General features: G+C 36.2%; 2 protein-coding genes and 1 long non-coding RNA gene across 4 annotated transcripts in view; 2 read left to right on the top strand and 1 right to left on the bottom strand.

The window, feature by feature from the left end:
* Window positions 1–812: 812 nt before the first annotated feature.
* LOC144971997 (uncharacterized) lies at window positions 813–9,484 on the bottom strand. 2 transcript variants are annotated; one of them, XR_013645223.1, is made up of 2 exons: window positions 9,373–9,484; window positions 813–1,108 (listed from the first exon to the last, which is right to left on the bottom strand). It is a non-coding gene; the product is annotated as an uncharacterized LOC144971997 (long non-coding RNA). The 2 variants fall into 2 exon arrangements; XR_013645224.1 differs by lacking the exon at window positions 9,373–9,484 and adding an exon at window positions 7,391–7,477.
* Window positions 9,485–14,461: 4,977 nt separating this feature from the next.
* Window positions 14,462–22,869, top strand: part of LOC144971996 (uncharacterized) — a 23,319-nt gene continuing 14,911 nt past the window's right edge. The window contains exon 1 of the mRNA XM_078913077.1: window positions 14,462–14,484. The gene's annotated coding sequence lies outside the window, so the exon portion shown is untranslated. The remainder of the gene's footprint in view (window positions 14,485–22,869) is intronic.
* Window positions 18,375–21,671, top strand: LOC144971756 (uncharacterized). The gene is made up of 3 exons (XM_078912829.1): window positions 18,375–18,588; window positions 20,296–20,526; window positions 21,091–21,671. The coding sequence occupies exons 1-3, from the start codon at window positions 18,375–18,377 to the stop codon at window positions 21,669–21,671; spliced, it is 1,026 nt and encodes a 341-aa protein (XP_078768955.1).

Below are 22,869 nucleotides of genomic sequence, written 5' to 3'. Positions count from 1 at the left end.
AGAATGCTTGATAAATGCTGTATCCAATGATTTGAATCTGAACTTTGCGGATGAACGTTATCTATCAGAGAGAGCAATTTTGACTACAACCCATGAAAATGTTGACAAAATAAATGCAGCCGTTCTGTCCAGGTTGACCTCATCAACTGAACAAATTTACCGCAGTGCTGATTCCATTCAAAGTGACTCTGACATCAACTTATACCCGATTGCATTCTTGAACGAACTTACACCTCCCGGACTTCCTCCACATGCATTACATTTGAAAGCCAACACGTCAGTCATGCTGCTTAGAAATATAAATCCTAAATCAGGCCTCCTAAATGGCACCCGTTTGTTAATAATTAAATTAGGTTCAAAAGTATTAGAAGCCAAGATAATTACTGGCGACATAGTGTTTATCCCTAGAATCAATCTGACGACAACAACGGATTCGGGCTTACCATTTATTCTAAATAGAAGACAGTTTCCGGTACAATTGTCATATGCAATGACAACTAACAAGTCTCAGGGGCAGACATTAAGCAAGGTGGGGATTTTCTTACCACAACCGATATTCACACACGGACAACTGTATGTTGCTGTGTCACGGGTCAGAGGCTATAGTGGCTTACACTTCATGTTGGGCCACACAGAAAAATCAACCGAAGATATACCGAATTACACAGACAACGTTGCTTACCAATCTGCCCTCATTAAATGATGGTGAGTACAGTTTCGAATGAAAATAGTTCTTTCCCCGCGAAATTGCTGGCTTTTTACTAGTAAATAAACAAATAATAAATAAAGAAATAGATACAGTATCACCAGAATAAGCTTGTCTGTAATTTTATTTGCTTTTTTTTTCAACAAGGAGAACGCGTTCTTTAGTGACAAGTAATCGAATTCCATCTTGTATAATTTAGATTCCGACAGCCTCACAGCTCGTGTAATTCCTATCAAAGACACTGTCAGTGAAGTCATAGGAGAAGGCCTCCCATTGAGTGAGGATAGGCTGCTTTACGTTTTCGAGGAAGGCAACTGACTTCAGGGGGTGACACTTGGAGTCGATGGTCATTTCCACCTGTGCGTGTTCGGTTACATTATACTTATACACTTGATAACCAACCTGCAAAGTAAAGGGAAATTTAAGGTTTAAAGAAAAAATCAAACTAGACCCATCGCCTAAATCCGGTATTCTGTCGGGGGTCAACGTGTTCCTATTTGCCAGTCTTATAACCCAAATTACAATGGGCTAATTGGATTGAATAGTCTGATGTCACGTCGCCCAGCAATGGCGGCCATCGTGGTTCTAAACAAAGAAAATCGGTACTTTTTATTCTTCATGCTGGCTAGAACTTTTCATATGTCTTGTGATCAGAATGTGCAAAAGTCAAAACATGATCAGATTTTTTATGGGTTTTTTTCCCCTGGAAACGCTTCTATGCTTGTCGTAGAAATATTTCATAAGGGCGTCCGCCATTGTTCCGATAGTTAAGAGCCAGTTACTAAGTTACCATACGTCATTACGAGGGAAGTGACGTTACGACTGTTGAAGCGTATTGTTGTAACCGACGCAAAAATAGTTCCATCACAGCACTGTTAAAATAAGTCCATAATTGCGTTCGATTATCAGACCTGCAAATATGTGCACGTCGCTTTTAACCCATATCTCCTCTTTTATCCTGATGATTTCCTTCAACAGGTCATCATTTAGTATGATAGATAACAAGGTGCCTAACACTCATAATCCGTCAATATCCGTCATCACTGAATACCAAGCATCATTCACACCTGGATCGGGTGGCATAATGTCTGTACAGTAACAGTTTGCCAAAGACACGAATCATGAGTCAGATTAGCAGTGGCGTGACATGCTTACAATATAGGGTGGTGCCAGAATCAGAAGAAAATGACTTAAAGCATGCTATATTTGTAAATATAAAAGAAAGAAAAATATTTAAAGAAAAAACGTACTCAAATAAGTAAGAGGCGGTATATACCATTTATCAGTTTTATTTGTTTTTAAAATGCTGTAGTCCATTTTTAAAAGATAGAAGCGGTGCCAGGCACCAAATCAACTAATATAGCCACGCCCCTGCCTGAGATTCAGATTAGTATCCTCACGGGTGCTATGAGTTAACTGTGCTTAACTCCCTCAACCCTAACACCGACTATATCCGTAGTTTTACCCCATGCCTATTTATTACATTTTTCTGAGACAAATTATAGGCGTAGTATCAAAGCTAATGTTTTTAGTTTGTACATGTTAATGGTAGTTGAATAAAACTATCTATGTACATGCTCATTTTTACTACATTTTTTTTCCAATTTTTGAAAAGTAGCAAAAATCTCTAGGATTGAGTGAATTAAAGCATAAAATGATTTTGAAAGATTAAAAAAAAAGAACTTAATTAAAATAAAAACGGAACAAATGAATGAATGTTGCAGTGACCCATGAACTGAAATGTGACCCTCCGCCTCAAGTCGGATTTTTCAATTTTGGGTTTTTGGTACCCAATCATAGCTTATTTTATGCTTTAAAATTTGATACCAAATTTATAAAATTCTGATTCTTCATTGCCGAGATATGACCATTTGAAATAGGAAGAGTGTAAAAACCAAGTTTTGAGAAAATCGTCTTTGATGTGAGGCACTATTTTCAAGCACAGTCAAATCAATGGGCATAGATAACTCCTTCGATACGGGATTGGAAATTTGACGAGAATAGTAAAACTTGCAGAGACGTCAATTTTCAATTTTACTCACAGGAATTTCAGGCACCACTCGGAGGAATTTCAATGCCGAAAGAGGAATTTCCGCACACGAAAAAGGGAATTTGGACGGTATTTGGTATCGTGTTTAAATATTGTATAGATCTAAATAGATAACTGTTATGAACTATTTTATGATATATAAACACATTGCCAAATACAGCCCCAAAGTTTCCTTATTTCACATGAAGTAAAGCTCCAAATCCTAATGGTAGTGATTGTAGTAATGGTGGTAGTGAGGATGATGTTGTGTTGGTGGTTGTAGTAGTAGTGGTCGTGATGAAAATGTGGTGGTGGTGGTTGTAGTGTGTGTGTGTGTGTGTGTGTGTGTTTGAGAGAGAGAGAGAGAGAGAGAGAGAGAGAGAGAGAGAGAGAGAGCTAAAAGTGCATAAGTAGAGCAACATGAAATTGAAAAACTAACGAGGCTAAAGTTTGAGGTTAATGTATTTGAATTTGTGATTAGCTATTATTGGCAAGTACAGGAAGGTGTACGTGAAAATTAATCCAGTGAGCGCAATTTATTATGTGTGTGTGTGTGTGTGTGTGTGTGTGTGTGTGCGTGTATGTGTGTGGTTGTGTGAAGAGAGAGAGAGAGAGAGAGAGAGAGCGAGAAAGAGAAAGAGAGAGAGAGAGAGAGAGAGAGAGAGAGAGAGAGAGAGAGAGAGAGAGAGAGATTTGAGCTAAATTTGTTTGAAGGGTTTTGACGGGTCTTGCAACACTGATTGCAGTAGTATTGGTGGTGGTAGGGGTGGGGTTGTGGTGGTTGTAATAGTAATTGCAGGGATGGTGATGTGATGGTGGTAGTAGAGATGATGATGTAATGGTGGTTGTAGTTACGGTGGCATGGATAGTGAATTGGTAGTTGTTGTAATAGTGGTGGTAGGGATGGTGATGTGGTGATTGTTGTAGTATGTTGGTAGGGATGGTGATGTGGTGATTGTTGTAGTATGGTGGTAGGGATGGTGATGTGGTGATTGTAGTAGTGGTGGTAGGGAATGTGATGTGGTTGTAGTTGTAGTGGTAGTGATGGTTGTAGTAGTAGTGATGATGATGTGGTGGTGATGGTGGTTGTAGTTGAAGTACTGGCAGTAGTGATGATGATGATGTGGTGGTTGTTGTAGTAGGAGAGGTAGTGATGATGATGTGGTGATGGTGGTGGTTGTAGTAGTAGTGGTAGTGATGATAGTGTGGTGGTGGTGGTTGTAGAAGTAGTGGTAGTGATGATGGTGGTTGTATTAGTAGTGGTAGTGATGATGATGTGGTGGTGACGGTTGTTGCTGTAGTGGTAATGATGATGTGGTGGTGGTGGTTGTAGTTGTAGTGGTAGTGATGATGATGTGGTGGTGGTCGAAGTAGTAGTGGTAGAGATGGTTGTAGTAATAGTGATGATGATGTGGTGGTGATGGTGGTTGTGGTTGTAGTAGTAGCAGTGGTGATGATTGTCACAGTAAAGGTTGTTCACAATTATCTTATCAAATTTTTTTTTATTAAGAACTGAATTCATCTCACTCCAGTTATATTTCGGTAGGCTTAGATAAACTTTACCTTCTAATATTAGATCGTCTTTCCTTTTATAGCCTTCCCTCGAATTAATTTCTAATTAGTGAATACTTTTCGTTCTACATTCTGTCACGTAGCCACTTATTATAAAAGCTGATAGGTCTAACATTCTACACTCACTTCTCTCTACAATCTATGCCGGACGGCCAGTCGCTCCATTCCTCATATATATTTGAAGATTTTTATCTTTTGATACTTTGTGGATATTTTATCTCCACCATCAAGACGCCGGAGCTTTTACCTTTGACTGTATAACCCTCAAGGATCAAACCTGATCCCGCTGCCGAAGATACATCTGAATAACCCCTTCCCAATTGCCTGGAAGTGGAACTTTACGAGCCTGAGCCTGTTATCGGAGGAATATATTATCCAAGCCTTTCAACTGCCTGGAAACGTAACCTTACGAACCTGACATTATATCATCATAAGTTACGTAATATATTCACGTTTCCATTTGTAACTACCACAATCACTATTTATCTCTTTTAATTAAATTTCATCTTTCTTTTTATTTCATCTTAAACAAATCGTTAATTGTTTTTCATTTATAGTAACTAGTAAATTCTGGGGCCTCATTCTACATATCTTTATGCATAGTCGAGTAGCTCTTTACTCACTTGAGACCATGACAATGATGATGATGATGACGATGATGATGATGATGATGATGATGATGATGATGATGATGATGATGATGTGGTGGTGGTTGTAGTAGTAGTGGTAATGAAGATGATATGGTGGTGGTGGTTGTATAAGTAGTGAATGGAGGGGGGGGGGGTATCCTTGGAATATTTTAATCTCACCGGAATTTGACGGAAGTTGCCCGTAACCCGAAATATTTTGCTCCAGACCGGATTTTTTTCCACGTGAAACCGGAGTTTTGGCATCACTGAATTTGGCACGAGCTTAGAATATACATTTTATAATGTACATACAAATGTTTGAAATAATCCAATCATTACTTTTGTAGTTATTCATTATTATGTAAGATGTCCTTAAAATAAATAAAACACAAAAAGAAACAAAAAAAAAAACATGCCGACAATTTTATGACATTGCTCACTGTTTGAAGAATTCTTGATATTTAATTAAAGAATCAATGAAATAAGAATTATTAATGTGACATTTTTGCCTTATATATTAGAGAAAATAAGATTTCAAAATGCCAAAAGTTAGAGAAGGGTTTATAATTTCAAAGTACAGTTTTGAAACTACGTGAAGCTGGGTGGGCAGGGAAAGAAAAATCAAGAAACAGGATGAGAGAGGAACAGAAAGAATGAGTGAGTAGAATACACACACACACATACACACACACACACACGTGAGGGGGTGAGAAAGAGAGAGAGAGAGAGAGAGAGAGAGAGAGATAGGGGGGGAGCGAGAGGGGGAGGAGAGAGAGACTATTTGTGCATTAAGAGGGCGGGAGGGAAATAGAGTAAAGATTGAAGCCTGACTGTATAACTGTTTGTGTGTGTGTGTGTGTGTGTGTGTTTGTATGTGTGAAAGAAACAAAGGGAGACGGATAGAGTGAGGTAGACATGAAGAAAGGGATGGAGGCGGAGCAAAGAATTGTAGGGATAGTTTAAGAAAGCATTTATTTGTTTCAAAGTAAGTCATAGTCAATCAACTGGAAACATATTGACCAATGAGATTGCAATTAAAGAAATGGGCTGGTCAAATTATTCATTGCATTATTTCCATTTTGAGTCAGATGACAGCTTGAGGAGGAGGGATTGGGGCTTATTGTGCAATGACTTACGTGAAAACATGTTATTGAATCTCTCGTTTTTCTTAACGTTTATTATTGTCTAAAAAGACCCCCTCTCCTTCTTTCAATATACAAAGAAAGCACGACAAAACGAACATCTCTCTCTCTCTCTCTCTCTCTCTCTCTCCCTCTCTCTCTCTTGTTGTCCCTCTCTCCTTTTCATCTATCTATCTATCTATCTATCTATCTATCTATCTATCTATCTATCTATCTATCTATCTATCTATCTACCTATATATTTATCCATTAATAGGTCTGTCTCTCTTTCTGTTTGTCTATCCATACATTTAACCTTTTCATTTTTTTAGTTACACGTATTTCCATCAGCAGTTTATTGATTGTTGAAGGCTCTATTTACTATTATGCTTTTGTACTTAAAATTAAATGTTTATCCTACAACAATCTCTGTAAGTATAAGATTAGGCAACTGTTGTCCTATTTAAGTCTTATGTTTTTTATTTTTTAAGGGTTTTACGGCGATTGCAACACATTAAGGTCATATCAGCGCCAGTAAAAAGGAAGAAATGGGATAGTACTAAGTTCTAGAATTACAATTAAAGCACCCAAGAAAAAGTAAGACAAAGAAGAATTGGATCAAATAGGGAACAGATGTAGATTCCAAGAGCAAACTATCGAAGTACTTAGTTTGAGATCACCTAAAAGTCTTATCCAGTCACAAGCACAGGTCCCCACTGAGAGGAATACACTCAAATGTTTACAATCATATTATGATTTGTAAACAAAAAATAATACATTACATAACAGCGAGATGATTTCTGTTTCCCCTCTCACCAAGGGTATCCGGTCAGGGCCAGGACAAAACCAAGTAATCTCATTCCAAGACAAATACAGAAAGCTAGTCGGAAAACAGATATAGGGGGATAGAAGACAGTAAGTACCTCTCTGCCCACTATGGGAGGTCAGGAACCCCACCCAATTAAAGTCTTAGCATGTCCTATAATTTCACGAATAAAGAATGAGGGAGAAAGGACCCTCACCTCGAATGCAGTTAGACAAAGAAATAATAGCACGTGGTGTGTATCAAAATGCACAAACACACACATATGTAACACACGCATTCTGACGTCATGACACATTGTCCGGGCATTTTAATGAGCAACAGGCGCATGTGATGAGCGTTGACCAATCAGAATCATTCATTTGTAAAGTTGTGTCGTGAATAGATTTTTACATCTCATTCACGATGAGAAATAAAATAAATAAATAATATGCACGAGGCATGTGTCTCCACATGAGTGGGTAGTCGCCACCGAAGTGGGTAGTTACGCGATTTACTAAGTACACATACCTAGATTTTGTTGTTCCTAATACGAAACGTTTCAGAGTAATTCAAATAAGTCCAAGAGAACGAGTAAGCGGTGACTGTCGCTTATATAGATAGTTCGAAGATGACGTCACTCAGGCCTTTGTTATTGTTTTTGCCATCCGCGTTTGTGAGTTGTTCTCACTAAACTGTATTAACCAGACTATAAAAGTTCATGGTTACACAGAGTTTGTGTGTTGGTCCGTTATACTTCCGGGTGGCAATGTTATGAGCTTCTTAGCCAAGCGCATACTATCTATAGATAGATAATATGCGCTTGGCTAAGAAGCTCATAACATTGCCATCCGGAAGTATAACGGACCAACACATAAAACTGTGTGTATCCATGAACGTTTATAGTCGGGTTAATACAGTTCAGTGAGCATTACTCATAAACGCGGATGGCAAAAATCAATAACAAAGACCTGATTGACGTCATCTTCGAACTATCTATACGCTGACAAACAAAATATGACGTCACAATAAAAAAACGGAACATCATGACAACAACTCACAACAGCCTCAATCGAGATAGTACACACCAACACACAAACACACAACATAAAAAGGCATATCATTCCCTACAGTTGTCAGGGGAAAAACAAGACTTGTTTACAGTTTTTAAAGTTCATTATTGGTTGAACCATGAAACTGTGGAAACCGTCATGCTTTCTCTGAGATAGATAAAGACACGCCCTTTGTTGTGGTATCGTACATGGTATTGGTGGAGGAAAAGATTTAATATTACTAAGTCTTGGAAATGGTTGCTCTCTGAGAAAGTCAACTCTCGTTTTGAATGTGTTATTGATAGTTGCTTTTAAATTTTTTTAATTTATATAACTGATCCTCAATATCTATGTTGAATTATTATGTTTTCATGTAGAAAAATGATTGTAGTTTCTGAAACAACCAAAAACTGAAATTTGATAATTTTGACAATTCCCACTTTAAAACCGGTTTTCTTCGTTTTCCGAGTCTCGACTTAATACCGCTTCGAGGCGTAGGGTCACAAATTTGAATCTAAAGCTTAATGTTTTGAATTTGAGTTGAATGAAATGAAGAGTGCAGGGGAAAAATCACAGATGTCCACAAGAGAGTTATGACAGGGTCCAAACCTTCCCTCCATGAATAGAAGAGCAGAAAAAACTACAACCATTAAAGGAGACAAAGAAGGCAATGGTAAAAATTCTAAAACGTGGACATGTCATGTATACTCTTCAAATGCTTTTATTGAATCGACATTGGCTCATCTACTTACAAGTCTTGTGTTCCAAATTAGAACTGTTATTATGGCCTCGTAATCGTAATGAAAATACTATTAATTAAACTATGTGTTCTAATTAGCAAGTCTGAAATACGGACGCAATTAATGGCTTTATCTAATATTGTTGCAAGTAACAATATTTTGCGTTGCAAGCACGCACACATACACACACACGCGCGCACACACACGTATATATATATATATATATATATATATATATATATATATATATATATATATATATATATATATATATCATTTTATATTTGAGGTGTATCTATTATAACAATAATTAAATTAATATTTCTAAATATATTTTTTTCTCCGAAATGAATTGGTTTTATTATGGTGAAATTGCAGACATGTATCTGTTTCATGGCCTGGGAGTAATAGACATCTAAACATTCCCGGGTTGTTTTCTCGCAACCGATATATATATATATATATATATATATATATATATATATATATATATATATATATATATATATATATAATTTTTCAAGCATACTTATGATCAGCTTCTACAATATTGTTTCAAGCATTCGCTCTCATCTCGAAACAAGATTGTTGAAGTTGATCATAATTATACTAGAAATATTTTATAAAAAGCTCCTTTTATCAAAAAGTTGAACACTAATATTTCATGGTTTTTAAATTTTATAACACACACACACATATATATATATATATAAGTATTTACCTCCTCCATTTTGGTGGTACTGCTGACCAAGATTGCGTCATCTGGGATACATTGTTTGTAGAAAGTGAATCCCCTCAGTTTGAAAGAGTAGCATCCGGTATTGGAAAAGAAGTAGAACGTATTGTCAGCTAAGAGGTAGATAGAGACATGGCCATCGATCTCCTCGAAGACTGCTTTTCTGTTCTTGTAGTCAACTATCACATTGTGGTCATCCGCACTATGAATAGAGAATTGATCTGGCATACAGCAAATGTGTGCAAGCGCTGATGGGACGATGACCGCTAAAAATACTAACAGAAGATGCATCTTGATTTTCTGAAAATTCTACTGAAATGAAAAAGGATTTTTTTTTCCATTAGAGTACTTATTATAAGTTAACCACCATCACCTTATTCATATCTTCTTCTTCCTCCTCATCCACCTCCTTCTCCTCCTCCTCCTCCTCCTCCTCCTCCTCCTCCTCATCCTTTTCTTCTTCTTCTTTTTCACCATTATCACCACCACCACCACCATCATCATCATCATCATCATCATCATCATCATCATCATCATCATTATCAACATCATCATCATCATCATCATCATCATCATCATCATCACGTTCATCATCATCATCATCACCATCACCATCATCATCATCACCATCATCATCTTCATCGTCGTCGTCGTCATTATCATCATCATCATCATCATCATTATGTACTTCTTTTTCTTCTTCTTCTTCTTCTTCTTCTTCTTCTTCTTCTTCTTCTTCTCTCTATCTCTACTATACTACTACTACTACTACAACTACTAATACTGCTACTACTACTACTACTACTACTACTACTACTACTACTACTACTACTACCACTACTACTACTACTATTACTTTTTTTTTCTTCTTCTTCTTCTTCTTCTTCTTCTTCTTCTTCTTCTTCTTCTTCTTCTTCTTCTTCTTCTTCTTCTTCTTCTTCTTCTTCTTCTTCTTCTTCTTCTTCTTCTTCTTCTTCTTCTTCTTCTTCTTCTTCCTCCTCCACAAAACCTGCCATACTTACGAAATTGTCGATGATTATATTCTTTAAAAATATGGAATAATGGAATAATGATATTGAATATTAAATTATGGAATCACCGGGAATAAGCAATAATGGAATACTGATATGGAATATGGAATATGGAATAATGGAATGATGATATGAGATAAGGAATAATGGAATAATATGATATAATTGAATAATGTTAATAATAAAGGGCATTTATACAGCCTTTTACCCCGTTGTCACTGGCTCTAAGCGCTTTACAGTGATATCAACAAAACATATTACGGTAAGACAAGTGTTGAGGGAAAAATGATACGAATTCAATTTAACAACAACAAAATATGATAATAGTATTGTAATTTATGACGTAATAAAATAAAATTTTAAGCGAGATTTGAAAGCTGTCCACGAATACAAGCATCTCATGTGTGATGACAGAGAGGTCCAAAAATGGGGAGCCGAAAATTGAAAAGATTGTTCACTTATTTTACGCATGGTTTTAGGGTTAACAAGGATAGATCGGTCATTGCTTGACCTCAAGTTTCTATTGGGGACATATATATTTAGAAGGTCTTTAATACAGGAGTTTGTGCTCAAGGATTTGAAGACAACAGTACAAATCTTATAGGCAACTCTTTTCTTCACAGGAAGCCAATGTAACTAATGGAGAAGGAGAGTTGCTGACGGGTATTTTTGATTACTGCGTACAATGAGTCTGGCTGCCTTATTTTGAGCAATCTGAAGTTTACTCATTTTGTCTTTAGCTAATTTCGCCCAGAGGGAGTTACAATAGTTCAATTTGGATAAAACAAGGGAATTAATTAAAATTTCTGCTGTATGCTTTGGTATTAAAACGCGAATTTTGCACACACAAAAATTCATTTCTATTGTATGGTGTTATTCACGTGGCTTGTCATGGAAAGATCTTTATCAATGATGACGCCAAGGTTTTTTGCTTTATTTGAAAATTCTATTGTACTGTTTCCGAGAGTAATTAGGTGATTTATTTGCCTTTTTAAGGATACTCGGCCTTTGACACATTAAGATCTTAGTTTTACTATCATTTAATTTTAACTTGTTTTGGTACATCCAAGATTTAATCTCATTAAAACAGCTATAAATTCGTTGTATTAAGAATTGTAAATTACTAAGAGGTACTGAATCTTAAATTTGAGTATCATCTGCATAAAAATGATAACTCAGATTGAATCTGGATATCACACTAGACTGGGGCTGCATATATACAGTAAAAAGGGCAGGACCTTGTGGCACTCCAAAGATTAGTAGAACTTGCTCTGACTGAGCGCCATTTACCATTAGAGTCTGCCATATATATGATGTAAATATATATGATGTAAACCATTTAAGAGCAATGTCTGTGAGTTGACCTTCTAGCAACGTGAGGTTCAAATGCCTGACTTTTCTCTGCATCAGACGTATGGTGGTGACTCGTTGGTGATGTGTTGATAAGATTCGAAGTTTGTCAAATCTTCACAAGTAATCATTTAGTCTCTGTAGCATTGTCATGTAGACAAGATGTCCGTTCCACATAATGCGTTTCCTAGCAATGCACACATGGTATCAATTCTCACCTTGCGACCAAGGCAAATCATACGTAAAAAATCTTTGCGTGTAGTGTGTGATCTGGACAAGTTTGTTTTTTTCTTTCGCATATTGGATACATCAAAGCTTTGATAACTTTGGCATATCATCTATCAGTGGAAAGAGATTTGACAGTAGTTTTAATCTGTTTTATTATTTTGATTAAATCGCCTCGACATAAAACGACGATCACATTTTTTTGTTGCTTAGTAGGATTTAATTCTAAATTTTGCGGGTAAAAAGTGTAGGCCCTCCAAAATGAAAGTATTGTGCTCGCACTTTTTAGATAATGGCACCAATCGATAACTGATTTGTTCTTTGTCTTTTGGAGTCGATTAATGACATTATTATAACAACTATAGAGCAAACTATTGCAATAATAATTAAAAATAGTAGAGACAAAAAGAAGTTTAATAGTATTAATAGCAAGAAGCTTTCTAATAGTACCAATTGGTCTAAAATAAAAATTGCAGGATCGAATTACATTACTGATATGGGTAGACATGTTTAATTTTGTGTCAAATAAAACTTCTAGGTTTCTCACATTGTCCTTAGTGGTGGGAATTAAACAATCAGATAGATTCAGGTTAAGCGGAGAAAGGTCCACATGTCCACGTCTTGCGATTTGCAACACCTCTGTTTTGTTTTAATTTTACCTGAGTCTATTACAACACATCCAGTCATTAACGTCTGAGATACAATTTTCTATATCAGCTAAAAACATTGAGATAATTGTCAGTATTAATTGGAAACAGGAGTTGGGTGTCGTCAACGTAAATATGGAATTCAATAAAATATTTGGAGATGATGTCACCAAATGGTCTGATATAGAGGGAAAATAAAGAGGGTCCCAGAACTGATCCCTGTGCGACACCAAAAGAGAGGGAGAGGGGATAAAGAAGTCATGTCGAGTTACAGATACTGATTGACTCCTGTCAGAAAAGTAAGAAGAAGACCAGTCAAGAACAGTAACCCCGAATCCGTATAGTGTCTTTAGCCTGTCGATTATAAGAGGATTTATTGTTTACTATGTCAAAAACGGGACAAAAGTCAAGAAGTACCTATGATAACAACATCATCATTTTTCTTAAATAAATATTTTATGACATAATTGTTAATTTTAATAAGAGCAGTTCCATTGCCTTGAAAGGGGCGATAAGCAGACTGAAATTTAGAGAATAATTTTTGATTATTCAAAAAGAGATCCGAGACTGGTCGATAATTATTTGGGTCTTCTTTGTCAAGGCTGGGCTTCTTTAATATTGGAGTGACATAACATGTTTAAGATTGTTAGATACATCACCCATAAACAAACTAGCATTTAAAATATGAATGAGAACAGGAACCAAAATATTAGCACAAGAAAGAACAAGCCATGAAGGAATTAAATCTATTGGGCTAGTTGGTAAAGAGCATTGTCTCAGCGGACAGTACTTCTGTTTGAGTAGCGGGCTCAGATTTGACAAATACTACATCCGGTTGGAGGAGTGCTAATTTCATCCACATAATATATTGAGATAAAGCTGTCAACGGCCATAACACATTTTACACCTGAGTCGGTGGGAGAATATGAGTAAATAACCTTTTTCCAAGATTCATCTATGCGCCGCTCAGAGCGGGAATCGAGTCTTGGACCTTCAGGTCCGAAGGCGAGTGTCACACTAGACCACATATTCGTACAATACAACAAAATACGCAGTGAGTCAATGTATCAAAAATGAATGAACATAACAATGAAATAAAAATACAAATATAATATTCAATTGATGTCATGGGTCCTCTTATTATTTCCTATGTCATTTTAACCTCATGACCATGGTGAGATGGCACAAAATATGAGGAGATATTTAGAATATGAGACGATATAACTAAAATTACAGTCGCAGTTACATAAGTTGATAGTTTAGTAATAGTTATTTCCTATAATAGTTTCGTGAAAATTTGTGATTAATAATTCACAAATAGATGACTAAGAACATATTATTTAGAGCAGCTGTATTCGATTTATTGAATTCGACTGTAAAGCAGGCTGTAAAAGGATGGGGGGGGGGGTACACGTGGAGATGATCGTTGTTAATAAATCGATTTGTCAAGTAGGCGATATCACGAACAGAATATAATTGTATCAGTAAGACATGACGGCTGAGCGAAGAATATTCCCCTGCTCTCTGTTTTTGCGAGTATCGAGTTTATGAGAAGAAAAGGATGGTAGGAAAATAACAAGTTGTTTTGATCACTATTGACAAGGTGTCTATTTCACATTGAGCATTTTTATTTGATAGTTAGACGCCTTGCTTACCGCTTATCAACGACAGGGGATCGTCATGTGAGTGCACAGGGTGTTTCTTGTTATTTTTTGGGGTTTTTTTTTACGAAACCCGCCGAAAGCAGAGAAAGTTATGGGAAGTGGTCAGCAGTGGGGGAGTGGATCAGGGTCTCAGTGAAGTGTACACCAATGGGGAGTGAACCTGGGACTATGGAAGGAGGAGTACGTTTTTTTTTTTACGCTGCAAATTTTCAGGATTTGACACCATGTTTAGTGTACTTCTCAAGTGACATGATCGAGGTTGATAGAAATTTGATGCCTTAAATTATATCGATCTCAAGCGTTAATCTAATGTTTGCCCAAGTGAAACGTTGTCATATAAGCTGCTATTTCTTTGAAGATTATATCCCAACTGATCTGTAACACCCAATGTGTAAGATGTGCAGTCTTTTAGGCGGCAGTGCTATTTCATACAAAAGTATCTGTCAAATGCTTACTAATCCCTTAATGGCCATTTACAGGACTGTTAAGATTTATGAAATAAAAGATTTGAGGACAGAACGTATAAAAGGAACGCAAGAAATTTTATTTTACTGGCCAAAATGAGTGAAGTAAAAGTTTTCTAGCTAAAATTTATAAACTATAAGCTTGATAGCAAAAATGTTCGAAATCAAACTTTTCTGGTCAAAATCTTTGTAATGAAATTTTTTTGGCCAAAACATTTGAAGTAAAAGTTTTTTTGGCTAAAAAATGTTAATTACGGAAGAGTCACTCTGTGCCCTGGACTACCCCGGACTGCCATGGACTACCCCAGACTGCCCCCCCCCCCCCCCCAGAATACCCAGGACTGCTCACAGACTGCCCCGTACTGCCCCGGACTACCCCGGACTGCTCCAAAAATGTTGCTCATGTTCTGTTTTTCAACTTGATTTCCTGATCATCATCCATTCGAACGATCTTTATATCAATTATAAAAATTCTGCGGGGAGGGAGGGCAAATTACACAAGTAAATATAACGCTAGGGAGCCTGCCATCGCTAGTAATTTTTCACCAAATCTTGTGACTTGTGTTGGACTCCACATTTCTATAGAGATGTTTTTATTACTTCTTATTTCAAACTTTACAAAATCGTGTTTCTAGATTTGTTCAACTGAAAATGTATCGTTAAAAAAAAAGAGAAGAGTTGCTTCTTTGTGTGCGTCTGTTCTCTTTCCATCGGCATCATAGAGAGTACCTATCATGGTTGGTGGGTTTTTTTTGGGGGGGGGGGGGGGGGGGGGGGGGGGGGGGATAGTAATGCCCGTCCACTCTAGAAATACACGAGCCGCCCTGCTTTTATGTTTCAGTTGGGTTGTCCCCTTGAATTCATCTCAAACGCTCCGCAGGATGTCACTTGCCACAGTGTTGATTGTGTGAAGTGAGTACTCTACCAAATGAGCTATCGGGCCCATTTATGATATATATAATACATCTTGGTTTACAGAAAACTATCACTCTACACATTTTGCCCAGAAAACATTAATTTACCTCGTGTATTTCTGGCAGAAAACATTTTATTTCACACATTGTAACCAGAAAATAGTTTACATTACACATTTTCGCAAATGTTACTCCTCAAACTTTCATTAATACATTTTATCCTAAATAAATTTGTTCATAAATTTTGGTCAGAAAACTTTTCCTCCCCACGTATTATTATGTCCAAATAATATTTTAATTATATATAAGAAAACAAACCAAACTTTTATTTTATACATTTTGGCCAGAAAACTTCCATTTCATACATTAATGCAAACTTTCACACCATTTTTAGCCAGAAAACTTTTACTTCACACATATCTAATTTCATGCAATTTGGAGAGAATATTCTTATTCCATAAGATAAAGAACTGAACAAGTGTGTATGAAAGCAGGTAAGAAAAAGACAAGAAATTGTTGTTTTTTTCTTAATCAGTCGATCTCCGGTTATCAGAAGGTCTGAGGTTCGATCCCCAGTCGAGGTCGACTGTCTTGTGGTTTTTTGGATTTTTTTTTCGTGTATTTATCTTTCTTGCTTTGTCTGGCACCTTGCATACACACTTGTTCAGGTCTTTGTCTTACACCGGTGCCTGCTCCTTAATTTGATATATTTCCATAAACTTTGGCCAGAACATTATTACGTTACACAGTTTGGCCAGAAAACTTTTACTTTACACATAATATTTCGACCAGAAAATTAAAATTTCATACATTTTTTGACAGAAATTTCATATTTCCTCAATTTTGACCAGAACATTATTACTTTTACATTATTTGCCCAGAAAATAAATCCTTTATTTCAGACATTTCAGACATGTTGGTCCTATGTATTCCTAGGTATTCCTATTCACAGTTTTGTCAGGAAACATTTTGGTCGTAAAGTCAAAGATGATAATGGCAATTTGTAAAAATGGAAGAAAATGTATGTCCAACTCAAACCAAAAAGACACAATATCATAGTTACGTAATATTATAATAATAATACATTATATTTGTTGAGCACAACGAAGTGCTCAGAACGCTTAACAGGTGCATCAACACATTAATATAATATATTTCTATTGTAAATATTTAACGAATTGTCCTTTCTCAAAAATAATTTTAAAGGCTCACAATATTAATGATACAAAAGGCTAGAAAGTATTTGTTTTTACTTTACAAAGCACGCCTACAATACATTTGTCATTGCAACCTTGTGATTATGCAGGTTATAATAAATTGCAAAACATAGAAGTCTATCTAAAAAAGGTAAAATACTTATTACATTTAAAATAAGCCTTTGACTAATTGCTTTCTAATTCGGCCAGACTTGCTTATTATAAGAGAATTATATTTTTATGACCAGATTACTTCTGGAAACATTACATGAAGATAGGTAGGTGGTTTTGAAAGGGGAATATGATTAGGGAAAGAGGGGCTGAGAGAGAGAGAGAGAGAGAGAGAGAGAGAGAGAGAAAGAGAGAGAGAGAGAGAGAGAGAGAGAGAGAGAGGGAGAGAGTGAGAGAGATGAGAGAGTGAGAGAGAAAAAGAGAGAGAGATAGAGAGAGAGAGAGAAAAGAGAGAGAGAGAGAAAAAAAAAAGAGAGAGAGAGAGAAAGGCAGAGAGAAGAGAGGGGAGGAGAGATAGAGAGAAAGAAAGAGATAGATAGATAGATAGATAGATAGAAGAGAGGGGAGGAGAGATAGAGAGAAAGAAAGAAAGAACGAAAGAAAGAAAGAGAGAAATATAGATAGAGAGAAGAGAGGGGAGGAGAGATAGATAGATAGATAGATAGATAGATAGATAGATAGATAGAGAGAGAGAGAGAGAGAGAGTACTCTTGCCAGAGTGAGTTATGAATTGATTTTCAATTATTTTTTTTTTTTTGGCCAAAACCCCTACCCAACATCTACTCTTCCAAGGTCAAAGGCACCAACTGTCTTGTTCGATGACAGCCTATCAAACTTGACGTCATAAAAACACAAGTGTCACCAAAATTCACGCAACTGAGCACAGGTGTCAAATTTGATAAAGACATGATGATGAGTTTTCAATGGGTCTACCGCTTGCTTTGCACACCGCGCGCTCACGGCACAGTGTTGAATAGATAGAATGCGCTTGGCCAAGGAGTTCACAACATTGCCATCCGGAAGTATAACGGACCAACACACAAACTCTGTGTAACCATGAACTTTTATAGTCTGGTTAATACAGTTTAGTGAGAACAACTCACAAACGCGGATGGCAAAAACAATAACAAAGGCCTGAGTGACGTCATCTGCATACTATCTATAGGCGAGCTTTTAGTCCTCAACCTGCGCCGCGGTCAAGAGGTCATTCACTCCATCAAATTCCCGACCAGTGCAACGGGTTATCTCCCGTGGTACTTAACAGATTTGTTACTGATATCTGGTTAAATTACAATCGCTTTTGCACAACCACGGTCGATTTTACCAATTTAAACAAATTGGCAACACATGGAGAAAACTTTGATCTGTATTTTGGTACCAAACACTCTATCATTAGAATTATTGTCTTTGAGATATTTTGCATTTAGATATCAGCACAATTTCAATTATCGTTTGTTAAATTTAATTTATTGATTGCAAACGAGATGATAGAAACTCTCAAAACTTGCTCTAACCGATGGAGGAATAAAGTAACCTTTCATTCATTCCCTCACAATGTGTGCTTCGCTCTTAGTTCTTTGATGATATGCGATGACATCTCGGTGCAGCTGTCCGATTTGTTACGCTTTGATCATTGCTGGTTCAGAGGCATGTGGATTCCGGTCAAGATGTCTTCATCACACAAGTTATATTCAACAGGTGCTAACATGAGATTAGCTTCATATTATATGAACACATTTATACCGGCTTTTAGTCCCACTGGTTACCAACGTGGTCAATAAAGAACACTAGAATAAAGTCCGAGTCGTTTCACAATTCAGTTGTATATATTTGAAGTTCACTTCCCAGATTAAAATATTGTTTCAGTACTTTGTGGGTTAAAAAAAAGAAACCTTGTATAGTTTGTAATTATTATGATACAATGATCAATATATGATTAATTAAGGGTGATCATTTTAACTATTCGTGATATAAACACGACTTAACGAAGGGACAAAGGATAGATAGTAACCATGTCACAAAGAAATGCATATATAAATGTTTGTGTGTGGGGGGGGGGAGACACACACACACACACACACAGAGAGAGAGAGAGAGAGAGAGAGAGAGAGAGAGAGAGAAAGGGATAGATAGATAGATAGATAGAGACAGGGATATATATATATATATATATATATATATATATATATATATATATATATATATATATATATATATATATATCATAGCAATCTAGAGACGTGCAGTTCGAGCGACCGTGGTCAAAAAAATCTGGAAGGCCCATGGTTTTTTTGAACTGGGGGAAGGGGCGAGAGTTGAGTTACCTCGGTTAGCTGCATGATATGGCATTAATTACATTACTCAAACACGCTCGTACGCATACTTTGCGATGGTGGTGAACGAATCGGCGGTCTCAAGAAGTGGGTGAGAGAGGGATCTAGAAATGACTTTGGGTTTGAGACGAATATTTTTGTGTTCGTGGATAGCTCACACGGTAGAGCCACGCTCTCACCTGCCAGGCGGAGTTGTCGTACCAATAAGGTCGCAGGTTCAAACCCCACCACCGCCGCGAAAAAAATTTTTATTCTCTATTGTCTTCTGGCACTTTTCTACTCACTTCATATCTTGTTGTTACGCATACCAAAGCAATCTAGAGTTTTAAGACTAAAACGCACACGCATACACACACATGCACACACACACACACACACACACATACACACTTAGCATCACCTAGGTCAAGTAGTGCCATATGTCACACTTTTAAGAATTCAGTCTTGCTTGTACATATTGACCACTTGTAGTTGTGGATCGCCCTTATTCTGTTGTTCATTTTCATGGAGTGACGATTAAGTTTTGTTGTAGTTGTGAATTGCCGTTGTTTATTAATCATTTTCCCTGTACAATGGATTCGGCATTATTTTTTTATCAATAATAACCGAAAATGCCTCGAAAATGTTCTGATTTTGATTGCACTTCAAATTATAGCATGGCGAAAAGACAACTGTATATAAATTTCCTTCGGATCCAATTGAGAGACAAATATGGATTAATGCACTGCCAAATAAAATCGATTGGAATGATGTTATAGACTATATGGGTATCTGTACCAATCATTGGCATCATGATGCTCCTATGAGACGGAAATCAAGGAATCCTTCACCTGCTATTCCTCCAAATAAATGGCCAAATACAATACCCCCTTCTTGGTTGCGAAAAACAGCACCATCTCGTCAGACATTAAATTCGACAAGTGAATTTAGAGACAGGCGTCAGGATATTGATGAGTTATCAATTTTTTAAAAGAAAGATTTATTTAAAAATACAGAAAATGAGTTGGGAAAGACCTTTAAAGATTGTTTTGTTCAAGAGATTTCCTCTCATGGTGTTGTTGGACTTCTTCAGATTCTGAGTTTAGTCTTCATAGTCGTGCTAGGATCGGTATGGTCCACTCATTTAGTATCTACTGTAAAGTTAAAGAGGTGAACGATGATCACAGCATCAGGTCAATTCAATATGAGGGTTTATTTGGAATTAAACAAAGCCAACACCAGACTTTCTCAGATGGAACCTTAAAGCGTTGGAGTGAACTTACAGAAATACTTCGATTCTACACACTGGACTCCCAACTAGAAGGTGAGTTAACCTACTATTTTAATTTTTAAATGCGTTAGCGTCAGTTTTATTATCAACGTGAACATAATAATAATAATAATAATAATAATAATAATAATAATAATAATAATAATAATAATAATAATAATAATAATAATAATAATAAGAAGAAGAAGAAGAAGAAGAAGAAGAAGAAGAAGAAGAAGAAGAAGAAGAAGAAGATGAAGAAGAAGAAGAAGAAGGGGGAGGAGGAGTTGGAGGAGGAGGACGACGACGACGAGGACGATGATGATAATAATAGTAATAATAATAATAATAATAATAATAATAATAATAATAATAATAATAATAATAATAATAATAATGATAATAATGATGTTGATGATGATGATGATGATGATGATGATGATGATGATGATGATGATGATGATAAGAAAACTATTACCCTTGTTGTGTTGCTGTTGTTTTTGATTCGTTATAGATTCACGAAATTAAAATTTTGTAATGCATTTTAAAAATAAAATTCATTGTTTCCAATCATGTATCGTCTATTTCATTATCTTCTACTTTTTTTTTTCATTGCAGATGAAGAAAATGAATCCTCAATAGAGAAGTCTAAGGCTATCCAGAAATTTATAGAACGCCAGATTCAGCTCCTGAATGCTCAGAAAAATCAACGGATTTACTGTCCAGATGATTTAATTCTTGCTTTTTCGTGGTACACGAGGTCAAGAGTGCTATATTCTTCTTTACGTGGTCACCTTTATCTCCCTTCTAAGTCCATCCTAGGAAACATTACACGACAAACCAAAAATGTAACAGATTTCACCATCTATTCTAAATTTTTCCAACAGCAGGAACTACGAAGCAGAGCGTGTGTTGTGCCAAACTCTGAGTTAACAGAGTATTTTAATTCTAGGGACAGGGATGGTTTATCTTCACCGTGCGAGTTGTTTTTAGAATTTTCACTCCTTTCATATTGTTTCTTTGTTAACAATAAATCAAAAATATGTAGGGCAAGATTAGCCGTAATTCTTGGCAATTTTGCAGAGACATTTGCAATCGATGTGTGTGTTCCTGTAAAGGCTATTCTATGCCTGTCCAATATATTTATGAAGAGATTTTCAATTTTCAATTCGAAGAAGCAGTCGGATAAAGGAAGATGAACAAACTGAGGTCACAGTAATTGTTATATCAGCTCTATTTCTTTGTAGATATTAATTTATCATCCTCATTATCATCATCATCATCATCATCATCATCATCATCATCATCATCATCATCATCATTATCATCAGTCCCACCACTACCAACATCACCGTCTTTGCAACCATCATTATATTCATCTTCATTCACCACCACTACCTCCCCCACCACCACCACCATCATCATCATTATCATTATCATCATCTTTGTCATTATCTATCAGAATCATTATTGTCAATATATATTAGTATTAGCAATCACCGCAATCACCTTCACTTTCTTCATCATTGTCATTAATATATCAGTATCATCTTTATTGCCCTCACACCATCAATATCATCATCATCTTCACCTTCTTCGTCATCATCATCATCATCATCATCATCATCATCATCATCATCATCATCATCATTTTCCATCACTACCAGCATAATCGTCTTTGCGATCATCATCATATCCTTCTTTATTCACCACCACTACCACCACCATACCATCCTATTTAAATTATTAGCATCATTATTATCATTATCATCATCTTCATTCGAAGTCTATGTCACTATTTATCAGTGTCATCATTATTGTCATCACAAGCATTAATATCACCATTATTTTCACCTTCATCATTATTGTCATTATCTATCAGCATCGTCTTTATTACGTTCACCTTCTTTACCATTGTCATTATCTATCAGCATCATCTTTATTGCCATCACCACTAATATCATCTTCATCTTCATCATATCTCCATTATCTACCAACCCCAGCTTTATTGTCGACACCACCATCAATGTCATCACCAACTTCACCTTCATCATAATCGGCATTATCTATCACCATCATCGTTACACCAGTATCATCACCAGCACCATTATCTTCACTACCGCAACCATCAACCTCACCAACCTATATTATCAATTGTCTTCAACATCGTCACAACCACTATCTTTTTTTTTTTATTCATATTGCTATTGAAGCAGCTTTTTGTGTCAATTATATTCTCATATTTCTGCTGTGTCATCTGTAGGGGGCATAAATGAGAATTGTTCTTCAAATTTATGCAATCTTATCTAAAGCAATGTGTTTATATTGTCACTTTAAATGATTTTTATAAAGAAATGAGCTTGGCCATCATACAAAATCTATTTTGAATATTATCAT

Source organism: Berghia stephanieae, chromosome 4 (genome assembly GCF_034508935.2).
Source record: "Berghia stephanieae isolate SIO BIC M18660-M18661 chromosome 4, UCSD_Bste_1.3, whole genome shotgun sequence".
NCBI lineage: Eukaryota > Metazoa > Mollusca > Gastropoda > Nudibranchia > Aeolidiidae > Berghia > Berghia stephanieae.
The sequence above is the reverse complement of the archived record's forward strand: the minus strand, read 5'-3'. Positions and strand labels throughout refer to the sequence as shown.